General features: G+C 38.7%; 1 protein-coding gene across 1 annotated transcript in view; it reads right to left on the bottom strand.

Moving 5' to 3' along the window:
- Positions 1 to 1,500: 1,500 nt before the first annotated feature.
- Positions 1,501 to 13,828, bottom strand: part of BCL2 (BCL2 apoptosis regulator) — a 229,704-nt gene continuing 217,376 nt past the window's right edge. The window contains exon 2 of the mRNA XM_044665762.1: positions 1,501 to 1,916. Within this exon, the coding sequence (XP_044521697.1) occupies positions 1,782 to 1,916 (135 nt within the window). The 3' untranslated portion in view covers positions 1,501 to 1,781. The remainder of the gene's footprint in view (positions 1,917 to 13,828) is intronic.

Consider the following 13,828-nt stretch of genomic DNA (forward strand, 5'->3'; position numbering starts at 1 on the left):
ACCTGGAATTTTTTCTCATCCTTCCTGGTTTTTCAAATAAGAACAAACAATAATAATGATGAGCTAATGAGTTTCACCATCAGATTCCATAGGCATGTCACTTAGTCCACCACTCTCCTTTTGACATTTCCCTTCTTTATTGAAACCTTTCTTTAAACCACATAGATATGTCAGAGGTTCAGTCCCCAAACACAGGTATGCTGTTTGGACAGTATTTTGTACAGTTCATTGTTCCTCATCTATTGGCCTTATTTGAGATACATTTGCAATCTGGATGAAAATGGGATTCAAGTCCTTCCTTTATTATTTACCACATTCTCATTCATTCTCTCTCTCTCTCTCTCTCTCTCTCTCTCTCTCTCTCTCTCTCTCTCTCTCTCTCTCTCCACAAAGGCAGTAGGGTTCCCCTTTTTGCCTCTTCCTGGACTGAAGCAGTTTTCTGGAATTGTTGAGATGATCTGGGTGGTGACTTTGAGAGTTTTTTTCTTCTTCAGCGGTGATCTTAAGAAATGACTAAATTGAAAAAATTTTTTCCTTCTAAAGCTCCACTTTAAATTGGAACAAAAACTTTTTTTTAGCCTAAATTGATTTCATTATCTCCAATTTGATAAACAGGCCCCAGCAGAGCTCTACTTAGAGTCCTTTCTCAAATGGAAAAATGTTTCTTTTATTAGCCAATGGAATTCAAAACTTCACTAACTTCCAAAGATTCAGAGACTACACTGCACTGTTTCGAAACCCTCATGGAGGCCAGTGCCTGCACAGGCTTGGTTCCAGAACGAGCCCTCATAGTTGGGACACAAGAAAGGCCTGCAAACTGCAGTTTCACCCCCCGGAGAAACAGGCACTTATGGTGTCCTGATGTTTCTGTGTGTGAGTACCTCAAAAAACACCCTGATGCTGAAGAAATCACTGATGCATTGACTTCTTGACCTTCCAAAGGAGCCAGTTTCCTACTCAGGTAGGGAGTATTTGGACTGACGGATTATCTGAGTTTCTGAATAGACAAATCAGTATTTAAGGTATTGGATGATATTGTTTTAATTGTTAAAAGGCTGTCTCGGCACAATTGGTAGCTTAAAAAAATACTTTCATATGTGGTTTATGATTATATTTCCCATAGCTGTCCTGGGGAGGTGGAGGAAATGTGAAGAATCTTCCTGGACCATAAGTCTGCCCAAAAGTTTCCTTTTCTTCCCCCTCTGATGGTGTGTATGCACCATGCAAATCATATACGCAAAGTTTCTGTTTTCCCAGCAAGAAATAATTCTACTTCCATTCAGGGTTGTCTCTCCAATAAGATGCATCGTGCCCAGGGCATAGAAATGCATATAAAATGCACCCTACCTCCCCACCTCAAGCAGCCTAAAAAAGCGCTTCCCCAACAGTAAGGGCCTTTGTCAGTTTGTTTGTTCTCAGAGATTGAGTCAGTCCAGCCAACTCCCTCTAAAACAAATCAGTGTTTATAGGCACAGGAGATTCTGGGTAGGAGCCATGGTAAGTGGTACTTGGCTGTAAGCGGCAGAGTTTCTGAAGACAGGAGGTTAAATGTAAATGTCTTAAATAAATAAATTTTTTTAATAATGTAAAAATAAATGATATTTCCCTTTGGCAGTAAATAGCTGATTTAATATTTTGCCCAGAAGTTTTGTTCTCCAATATTTTTTCTTTTTTAAAGAGAGATCATGCCCAAATTTGATCACCTATCATTGAAAAAAATGCATACTATTTCTACAGTTTAGTGAGCCTTTTGCATATCAATCCACTGCATGGATGCTGATTCATTTGTGTCCCAGGTAGGCACCAAGAGTGACACAAGCTCCCACCAGAGCCAGGCTGAGAAGAGTCTTCAGAGACAGCCAGGAGAAATCAAACAAAGGCCTCATGCTGTTGCCATACAATTCCACAAAGGCATCCTGGATGGGAAAAAGAAAAACAGAATTTCAGTAAGAAATATATCATGGTAATTTGAAGAATCATAGAATCTTAAAGTGGGAAAGGATCTCGCAGACATGTATCGGCAGCTGTCCAAGAGTTCCCGAGGAATGTTCATCTAGTCTTTGCTTGAAAATATTGGGTTAGGGGGTGGGGTTGATAAATGGTCAAAGGATACGAACAGACAGTTCCTAGATGAAGAAATCAAAATGATCCACAGTCTTTAGTGATTAGTGAAAGGCAAATTAAAACAACTGAGATGTTTTTTGGCTAAAATTGGCCAAAAAGGAAAATAGTAAATGTTGGAGATGATGTGGGAAAATTGGGACATTAATACACTGTTGGTGAAGCTGTGAACTAATATAATCATTCTAGAGAGCAATTTAGTAAATGCACATATACTTTGACCCAGTAATACCATGACTAGATCTGTATCCCTGCCAAAAAAAAAATCAAAGAAAAGGGAAAAGTACACATATGTACAAAAATATTTATAGGATCTCTTTTTGTGGTAGCAAAGAATTGGAAACTGAGGGGATGTCCATCAATTGGGGAGTAGCTGTACGAGTTATGGTATATGGTTCTTATGGAATATTATTGTGCCACAGAAAATGAAAAATAGAATGATATCAGAAAACGAGGGAGGGACTTTGCTTTCCAAAGGAGTCAATAAGTTTGGGGATAGCTCTAATTGTTAGGAAGTTTTTCCTCACATCATCATTTGCATTTTTTTCAACCCACACCCAAGGCTCTTACTACTTTCCTCTGGTGCCAAATAGAACAAGTCTAATCTGTCTTACATATGAAACTTTTCCCTTAGATATTTTTTCCCAGCCTAAATACCCCTAGTTCTAAAGACCAATCAGATAAGGGCCATTTCTTTTATACCAATCAGTGTAAGTGATTTAGGGTAAATGATTTAGGGCCCATTGTACCCAAAGGAACTGAATTCAACAGAAGAGCATCCAAGGCTATGTGAAACTGAAGATTCCAGTTAGAACTGCTTGAAAGTAGTACCTACAGAGTAACCTCGAGGGGTTCATGGATGGGAAAAGTGGTTTCTGTAATATAAGACAAAACTTTCCCTGGGAAAGACTGTGAGCAATTGCATTTTGGTTTGTGTAAGAATTGACATGATAGCTTTTTGCACAGAACTTGTGGGGAAGTTTACAAGGCACCCAACACTGTTGTGGCTGCTGGAATGAAAACACATGAGGAGCTGAAAAAAAAGGAAAGAAAGAAAAGAAAAGTCTCTACCTTTCAGTTCTTTCAGACCTCGGTTTTAGCAGTCAGTATGTTCTGTGACTGGTCAAATTATGTGCATTTGGCTTCCCTGAACTTCAGTTTACTCATCTGTTCAATGGAATGAGCATTGCTATGACAAAGAACTTTGTAGAAGAATATGAGTTATCTTCTTAAGTCATCTCAGAATCGAGTCAGAAGTTGGGTTTTTTTTTGTTTGTTTTGTTTTGTTTTTTAAGTTTCTTCTGTCTATAAGCAAAGGACATCCAATACTTTTCACTTGGAATAGTAGCACTTCTATGTTCATTTCTTCAGGAATGTAAAGGAAAATAAGAGAGGGGACAAGAGACTTTACATGAAAAGTGAACATTTTCTGACAGATGAAAGTAACAAGCTGTTCTTTGAGATATCATTATATGATACTTTCTGGTGAAAATCATGGGAAATGTAGCATTCCAGGAATGGACTTTAGCGGGAACTAGGTTTCCTCTCCTAAATTCAGTCCTTATTAGCACTAACTTGACGCTAAGATCTTGAGCCAGTTTAATCTCTTCTCTTTCTAGTTACTTGTAGAAACTGTAATGGTTTCCAGCAAGCCTGGAGGGTCCTTGATGAAGGTTTTGAGCTACATTGTTAGTAGATGTCCTTTGGGTATAAGAACGGCCTGATCCTTAGGGAGGGCTAGAGGGATTAGGCAATTGACTCAAATTCACCACGCTGGACAGGTCCTCTGCTGACCTTTAAGGCGCCTTGGAGTGCCCAGATCCCATTTGTAAGTTTCTTGCCTGCATCAAATTATGCTATGAACAGTGGGGACGGATTCAGTTGACTCGTCTACACTCTTTTACCTAGTCAGCCAGCAAAGACCGGTTTGCAGCCATAATACAAAGTCAAGCTAAATGAACCAAGAGATGAGTGACAAGCAGTCCTGATGGGCCCAATCTTGATGAGACTCTAACCTGATTGGGCTAATTGCCCACAAACAATGGGTTGCTTCTGCCTTCCAATTACGTGAAATTGCATTTTTGCCACAAGAGGGAGCAAAGCCTTTCTCTTTACTCTTTTCACACTGCCCTTTTCTAACGTTGACTGTTAGGAAGATAAGGCTAAGAGAAGTGTGTGCTTAGAGATACTCTCTTCTAGGCTAACAGTTTGGAATGGCTCTGTGGGCTGTTTCAGTTTCATCTAGCAACGTTACCTGAATTTTTGAAAGGGCAAATTATCCCTTCTTTCTCCTTGTGTCCGGCTTGACAGTTTTCAGTGAGCTTTCGCCAAACATTACCTCATGTGAGCCTCATGACAGCCTTGTGAGGCTGGCAGGGAAGATATTATCATCTCCATTTTACTGATAAGGACACAGATGTTCAGAGAAGTTTTAAGCCTCACCCAAGGTGGGAGAGCCAGGTCTGCAACTGAGGTATTACTACTCTAACATTCTTCCTACTATATCTTGCTGCCTCCCACACAAGACAGATTTGGCCGGGATATGAATGGAGAGAATACCTGTGAGAAGGGAGAGCCTCAGGACTCCAGAGAAACGTCTTCTAGTTTAAGATAGCTGTAGCTTTCCCAACATTGATATGAGAAGGAGCCTATGGGAGGAACCCTGGAAGAGTCCAGGTTTTCTTGTGGTCATGGGGTTGCTGTGTTGTATTGAATATTGATTGAAATGAAGTGGGTAGGACCAACTAAGTAGCATAGTGGACAGATAGGACTCAGGTCTCCCCTTAGGCATTTCCTAGCTGTGTGACCCTGGGCAAGTCACTTAACTCTGATTGCCTAGCCCTTGCAGCTCTTCTGTCTTAGAATCAGTACTAAGACAGGAGGGAGGTAAGGGCTTAAAAAAGGAAAGGAATAAAGCAGGTATGTGGCTAGAGCTTGAAAATCACTGAATCTCAGGGTTGAAAGTCACTTGGGGTAGAGGCATAATTGCATAGAGGAAAATCTGCTGGCTTTGGACTCAGAATTGGGTTTGAATCATGACCTCATATCATTTCTCCTCTCCAATACATAGTTTTCTTCTTTGTAAAATGTTGAACCAGATGTCCTCGAAGGTATATTTAAATTTTAAATCTATGATTCTATGATCTTATGTCACCTAGAACAACCCAAATAATACTGTTTTATTTAAATGTTTAAATGTGAGAGAAACAGAAAAGCAACGATATTATTTGTTGCAATGAAATTTGCCTCTATTAGACATAGTCATCATCTAGACCTTCTTTGCACTTGGAAGGGGATAAGGGTAAGGGTGGGGATAATCTGAGGGAAGCCCCACCAATGTCATCACTTCGTGGTTTGGAAGGGTACACTGTGTCATGGGCTATGGGAGTTCCACCTGCACTTCTCCACCCCATCTCTGTCCCTGGGGTTCTGCCTAGGTACTTCCCCCAACCTCCTCCTCCCTACCCCACCCTACAACATACACATCCATAAATTACAGTCTGACCCTAATCACATTCTAAATAGTAATGTTGCTTCTAATATATTATTGATAAAATATACACATTGGTACTGAATGAGATAAAGGTATATCTATTTATCTGAGATAGCACATAAGAATGAATGATTCACATTGATGAAATGCTAAAATCAGATTATTGAAAGCTTGTCCCTACAGCTCACTCCTTGAGCTTTTACCCCAGAAATGCTAACACCAATTTTTTTTCTTCCAGGAATTCTATTCTATTAAAGCTAATTTATTACAGAAATAAATCACATTATCTAGGGCGGGGGTCGGCAACGTATGGCTCTCGAGCCATATCTGGCTCTTTTGAGGGCCAGATATGGCTCTTTCTGCAGGAGCCATGAAGTCAATTTTTTTCAGGCGCTGTTACAGGAGCGCTCACTGTGAGCACTGTACGGCTCTCATGAAATTACATTTTTAAAAATGTGGCGTTTATGGCTCTCACGGCCAAAAAGGTTGCTGACCCCTGTTCTAGGGGGATTTTTGCTGTCATAAAGATTGTTAGTATCTGACAACTATATCACATTTATAAAATGTTTAAGCCACTTGTTTTTGGCTGAAGATGAGAAAGGCCAATATAAAATGCTCAGCTTAAAATACTGAGGCATCCTAAGGAATCTGTAGAATAGTGCTATGATCTCTCTGGACATGGATTTTTGCTTCTTCCAAGATGAAGAGACTGGACTAAATTATCTGTAAGGTCCATAATATACCATGATTCCAATATTTCAGTAAGCCAGGCTTAGGTTCAGTGACTTCTTATTAGACTGTAGAAGCAAGTTTTGATTTGAATGTTCTAAGAATACATCCACGTTCATAATGATTTCTATGTTTTCTTTTTCAAACATCCTGATTAGGTCTATATCTAAAGTTTGTTTGAACAGCCTGTCATTAACTGTTTAAATTTCAAACCTGTTTAAAATAAAAAGTTCCCTTTTTCATGTATTAAAAGCAAACGGAAGAGCGGAGACACTGAATAGTTTGTGAGATTCTGACAAAATCCTACCACTTTGTCATGTTTTTCATGTTAGAACTTGTACCTCTTCCTGATTGTGAGACGAGATTTTCCTACACCTAATGGTGGGCAAGGTATCATTAAGGAATCAGAGAGACTGCTTCAATATGGCTGAGATTTATCATTGATACCATCTTCTTCCATAAACCCTTGACAATGGAACAGTTCTACCTAAAGCACGAATTAAAATTTTCTTTTTGTTTCATGGACCTGTTAAGCAGTCTGGTGAAGCCTATGGGGAAAAAAGTTTCTAAATACATAGAATTACAAAGGAAACCAACTATATTCAAATTTAGCTACCAAAAGTTAATCAAGATCTTAGGCCCCAGGTTGAAGAACCCCTAGACCAACATCATTATTCCTAATCAAGGAGAGCTTTCTCTGGTCAATCCAGATATCCCAATATTCCCCACTCTTATGTTTTGAAAAATAATTCAGAGGAGAAGGTTATATTAAAAAAATATTCTGAGAACCTCATGTTAATAATTATCAATTTATAATTGATTTATAAACAATAACATTTATAAACAATTATCAGTTTATAATTAAAAATGCACACTCAGCACCAAGGCAAGGGGGTATAATAAGGTCTTCTCCCCTTCTCCGATTGTAGTGAATAGGTACCTTTGACCACAGAATCAGAGGACTTGTGTAAGACAAAGCTGGGCATGGGAAGCTGGTATTGAGATTTTGCTAAGCCTGGAACCCATACCCAGAGATGTGCTGGTAAATATTAAACAACCTGCCCTCCCATGAGCGTGCCTGAGAGTTTAACCAGCATTATTAACATTTTCTCTATTATTTTCTTAAATCTAGACAATCAACAAAACAATAAATCAGCCCTCTACATTTCCAAGGTATAAATGTTCATACTGAAAATTTCACAATCCACTGGTACACCTGCGCCTGCATCCCACCAATACACATCCACTCCTATCTCCAGTGATAAATTTGCCAGTGAGCCTTATATTATACTGAAACTCTAGTGTGGAGTTGTTTTACTTATCCTTATTAAGTTTTGTCTCTTCTGAAAATCATAAAGCCATATTGAAATGTTAGCTTTTAAAAATTATTTGGTTTTTTAAAAAAAAATTTAGGCCCTTTCAAAATCAAAGCCTTACAGCATATTTTAATGGAGCCGAAAGAAATCCAGCTATATTAAAAAGTAACTCTTAGGTAAAAGGCATTAAATAAATTCAATGATTCCATTACCTTTTGGTATGCTTCACATGGAATTCTGGATTAATGGGAATAGAAGTGGAGTGGATAGTTAGAGCTCTAAGCCTGGAGTTAGGAAGATCTCTATTCAGATATGACCTAAGACAATTACTGATTGTGTGACCCCAGGCAAGTCACTTAAACACTACCTCAGTTTCCTCATCTGTAAAATGGATATTATAATAACACTTACCTCTCAGGGTTATGAGGTTAAAATGATTGAATAATTGTAAAGTGATTTGCAAACCTTAAAGCATTATATAAATGCTAGCTAATATTATGGTAAAGGACAGAAAAAGTTTAGATCTAGAACTTTAACATGGAAGTACTTTAAAGAGCTCATCTGGACTAGAGCTGCCTCCCACTCCTTCTATGTAGGTGGAATATCATTATTTTCCTTTTAAGGGGAAGGGAATAAGTATTTATTAAGTGTCTATTATGTGCCAGGATTTACAAATATGATTTCATTTCATCCTCCTAACAACTCTGTGAGGTAGGTGATATCATAATCTCCGTTTTAACTAAAGAAGCAAGTCTGGATGGCTATGGCCCCAATAAATGGGTGGACCTGTTGCTAATTTCACAAGTAAGGTCTTCCTTAAAGCAGGTAGGTGGGGCAATGGTTAGAGCTCTGGATCTGGAGTCAGGAAGACCTGCATTCAAATCTGGCCTCAGATACCTACTAGCTGTATGACCCCAGGAAAGTCACAAGCCTGTTTGCCTCAGTTCTTCATCTGTCAAATGAGCTGGAGAAGAAAATAGCAAACCACTCCAGTATCTCTGCCAAGAAAACTCCAAATAGAGTCACAAAGAGTTGGATGTGACTGAAAAAATGACTGAAGAGCAAAGTCTTTCTTCCTTTGGGGGATTCTTTTCTGAATGCTCATCAAAGTAGCACTATAACAGTTGCTGGAAAGTCCTAAGTTCTAAACAAGATTACTTTGTGCCTACATTGTTGGAGAAAATGAAGGGATGAATGAACAAACGAATATTACATTACAATATGTGCCAACCACTGTGCAGAAAGAAAATCACAGAATGTCATAGCTAGAAGGGACTTCAGAAGCCAGTTAGTCCATTCTGTACCTAATTCGGAATCTTCTTTACAATATCATTGATGAGCAGTCATTCAACATGTGTCTACAGTACTTCAGTGAAGGGAAACTCATTCTCTCCTGAGGCAGCCCATTCTACTTTTGAACAGTTCTATTAGGAAGGTTTTTCTCTCATCATATCTAATCTCCTCCCTCTACCCCTTAAGCCTAGTGTTCCTTATTTTGTACCTCAGGGGCTGAGTAGTATAAGTCTTCTACCATGGGTCAACTTCCCAAATACTTGAAGAAGGAGAACTGGCCTATCCTTTCCAAGTCTTCTTTCTAGGCTAAACATATCTAGTTATTTCTTTTAAAATTAAAATTATATTCAATTATTAGATATTAATTTTTCTCCTTCCTATGCTTTCCACCCTCTATTAGGAAAAAAATAAAGGAAAAATAAAACCCTTGTAACAAATAGGCATCATCAAGCAGAACATAATTCTGTACTCAAAATGTTTGAAAATGTTTCTAGTCTATCACTTCTCTGTCAAGAAGATGTTCAGTTCTTTCTAACAATCCCCAAACAGCGATGGGCTCTATTTGTCTCCATTCCAGATGTCCTCTTCTAGACAAACTCAAACTTGTAGATGTTCTTCATAAAATGAGCCCAGAACTGAACAGGACACATTAGATGAGATCTGACATGAACAGAGTACAAAGAATTATTGCTTTTCCATTATTTTGGACACTTTGCTTCCACTGGATATGATAGAGAAGAGCATGAACATTTTGGCTGCTATGCTCCCCTGTTGACTCATATTGTGCCCAGAGTCAGATAAAATTCCTGTATCTTTTTCCCATGGCCTCTACCACCATATCTGTCCAATTCTGTATTTATGAAGTTATTTGTTAAACCTAAATGTAATAGTTCTCACTTATCTCTTTAAATTTTTATCTTTTATTATTATCATAGGATCACAGAATTAGAACTGGAAAAATTTCAGAAGCCCCATAGTTCCACCTTCTCCTTTTATAGATAAGACCCAGGGAGTTTAGATGAATTGCCTAAAGTCACTCTGGTAGTTAAGTAGCAGGGTCAGGTTCTGAGCCCAGAACTTATGATTCAGCTCATTGTTCAGGTCTGTCAAGACCTTCTTGAATCCTGTCTTTGTTATCCAACACTAGGTATCCTTCCTAGCTTTGTACCATTTGAAAATTGGACAAGCTTGTCTCCTAAATTACTGATGCAAATGCTAAATGGCACCAGGCCAGCAAGAGATCTCTGAGGCATTTTATTGTACATCTTCTTTCAGAATGACATACCCTTTAATAACTATGCTCAGATCTGGCCATCCAATCAGTTCCTAATTCATTTAACTGTACATATCCTCATCTAGTCTTCTATCTTTCCATTTTGTCCACAAGGATAACATGAGAGATTTTGTTAAATGGTAGGAGGAAAACTAGATATCCTTTGTCTATAGTGGCTCCCTGATCTGCCAGTTTAATAACCCAATAAAAAAGGGAAATGAAGTTTGCTTGGCATGACTGTTCTTGATTAAGTCATGCTGGCTTTTAGTGGTCACAATTTCCCTTTCTAAGTGCTCACAAGATGTCCCCTTATACTAACTGTTCTAGAATTTTGCCAAGAATAGAAGTTAAATTCATTGGTTGGTAGTTTTGCAGAATCCACCCTTGTTCCCTTGTTGAAAATCAGGATGTTTGCTCTCCCCATTCTGGGACATCACCTATTTCCTAAGATTTTTAAACATCAGCAGTGACAGCTTGGCAAGCACACCTGTCAATTCCTTCAAGAGCCTAGGGCAGTGTTAGTCTGGACTGGGAGACTGAACTCACTGAGGGTAGGCATAGATTATTTACCTTCTCACATATTTGTGTTCTTACTCATTCATTTTTCATTCACAACAATTTTACTCCATTTTCCCCAGGTGAAAGATAATTTTCCTTAGATGAGAAAACAGAGGCCTTTTCACTGTTAATGACAACGTTATCATCATATGTACTCACAATAGGGCTCTTATCCCTAATTTGATTCCCATCTTGCCTCTAATGGAATTAGAAACAAACTTTTTTTGTTATTCTTAGCAATTAGCACATTCTGAGGTTTATGGCTTCTGGTACTAATCTTAAAGGGCCATACTATTCTCTTGAAGAGTTCTTACAGTTATTTATCCTGGTTTTCATTTTAAAAATTAGATTCTGAGTTGATCGATGAGTTCCCTGTATAGTCATATTGATTTCATTAAATAGCTCCCCCTTTCCCTCCTCAAAAAAGAACAATTTCTACTTTTGTCAGACAGTCAATAAACATTTATTAAACACTAATGTTTTCTCAGGCACTCTGCTAAGCACTAGGGGTACAAGGAAAGAGATAATCCCTGCTTTCAGGGAGCTCAGAGTCAAACAGGGGAGGCAACTTGCAAACTCTTATATACAAACAAACTATAGACAAGGTAAGTTGGAGATGATCATTAGAGGAAAGACATTAGAATTAAAGGAGGATTGGGAATGGTTTCCTGTAGAATGTAGGATTTAACAGGACTTGAAGGAAGTCAATTAAACCAGGGAAGCTCAGAAGAGGAAATAAGGAGAGAGAATGTTCCAGGCTTGAGAGACAACTAGTGAAAATGCCCTGTCTTGTAAAAGGAATATCGATGAGGCCAATCTTGCTAGATCACAGGGTATGGGGGGGGGCTATAAAATAAAAAAAGGGTTGAAAGATGGTGGTAGCAGACTATAAAGGTTATGAAGTCCTTTGAACATCAGAGGATTTTATATTTCATCCTAGAGGTAATAGAGAGTCACTAGAGTGTATTGAATAGGGGGAAGGAAGTGACATGGTCAGATCTGAGCAGAGAATGGATCAGAATAGGGAGAGACTTCTTGAGACCTCCTTCCTCTTGGGTCAGTCTCCCCTGAAGAATATTAGGCTACTAGATACTACCAATTCTATTCTTCTTAAAATCTGCTTTCCCAAAATTTTGAACACACACCAGATTATGGCCAACTTTACTGTAGTCTATGTTGAACATCTCTGTCATGAGTCAATGACCATTTAACTCCCAAAGTTTTCATCATTTCTACTTCAGTACCCAGTTCCTCTTTATCAGTCAGAATCAGGTCCAGAATAGTAGTTCCTTTTGTCACTTCCTCTACCTTTTAAAGGATGAAATCATCATTAAGGCAAATCAGAATTTCTCAGCTGATCTTTTTCAGCAGAGAGAGATCCAGAGACAGAGACAGAGACAGAAAAACAGTCAGACAGACAGAGACAGAAAGAGTTCTTGAAACTATCTCCCATCAGAACAATAACATCCTTCCATTCAAGATCTGTGATCTGTTTCCAGAATTTCTCTTATCTAATTCTTCCTTCTGACTAGGTGGTCTGTAGTATACCCCTATGATGACATTCCAACTGTTTTCCCCTTTATCGATCCTTAATCCAAATCTTTTCCACCCCTTTCAATCCCCACCTGCTACTTTTTGTATGTCCTTGCCCAAGCATATTTTCTCAGGATCTAATGAGATTCTATCCCTCTTTTATCTAGTCTATTCCTTTTGCCTAAGGTATGCCTTTCTAAAACCATATTCTAGTAGTAAAATCTATCCTTTGTGGTACCTATGAGATTAAATCTACCTCCTTGTATTTCTAGTTTGCCCTGTTTATTTGATATCCTTTGAGCAGAGGCCAAAGAAGACATTTCCTCCCTCTTACTATTCCCACAGTTATAAATACAGGCATGCAACTACTGACATACAGTTTTTATGATCCATAAGAAAGCATAACATGCAATGACTAGGAAAACAGTAGTGCACTGTTCGTGCAATAGAAACAAAAGTTCCATAAACCCTGATCCAAGTTGTATCAAATTAACTTGTGAAAAAAAGGGAGAAGCAGCTTTGGTGCTGCTCTGAGTGGGTGGTGGGCAGAGCAACATGAGGAAGTAAAGACTTCCTTTTTATACCTGAATAAAGCAGCTGGTGAGGAAGTGACTTTATTTCCCTCGTTATCATTGGTTTGACAGGATATCCTCTTCAGCCACATTGTGTTGAATGAAGGACTGAGGGTTCCTTGTGCTGAATTAGTAATGCTTTTTGCTATTTTGTCCTCATCATGACTCTTCCTCTCACCCCCTCCTACTGAACATTACACCAAAAAATACAGATTCCATGATTGAGGGGTGAGGCTAGGGAGAAAAGGGAAGGAAAAGGAGGGTGGTGGTTGGGGGGGGGTTGTCAGAGAGAATCCCAAATGCCTCATGAAAAAGGATGAAGGACATATAACTGATTAGCCTGTATATTAGGTGAGAACCAAGCTAAGAGTCAGAAAATGAATGACTTTGCATTCTTCTAGCAACTGAACACAAGAGCTTTTCATAAATGCTTTCTCTATGAATGGTGGTTGATTTTAGAGACACATTGGGGGCAGAAAGAGAAAGGGGCAATTTGAATTACAGGCCAGTGGCATAAAATGGAAACCTTATGCTATCTGAGCTGGAAGTAGAAACCTTGAGATAAAAGAACAAAAAACAAAACTCAGACTCTCCCTGCAGATGGTCCATTACATTTTGCCTTTATTTAGTTAAATAAACATTAGGTAAATATGAAAATAAGGTCTAAATCAAAGTATGGGCTTAGTATTGGAATGGCCTGATATCTAAATGACAAACTGTTGTGCTCATTTTAGCTAAATGCAGCTCTAAAAGAGTACTGAAAAGGAGCCTAGTCCTTCAGTAAAGTCTGTGGCCCTCAATATGGTTCAGAAGATTCTCTAGTGCAGTGTTGGTGAACCTTTTAGAGATCACATGCCCAAACTGCAGCTCCAAGCTGCCTGTGAGGTCCCTGCATTACCCCAGACAGCTGTGGGAGGAAATGCTCACACTGGGCTACTAG

Source organism: Gracilinanus agilis, chromosome 1 (genome assembly GCF_016433145.1).
Source record: "Gracilinanus agilis isolate LMUSP501 chromosome 1, AgileGrace, whole genome shotgun sequence".
In the NCBI taxonomy this organism is placed as follows: domain Eukaryota; kingdom Metazoa; phylum Chordata; class Mammalia; order Didelphimorphia; family Didelphidae; genus Gracilinanus; species Gracilinanus agilis.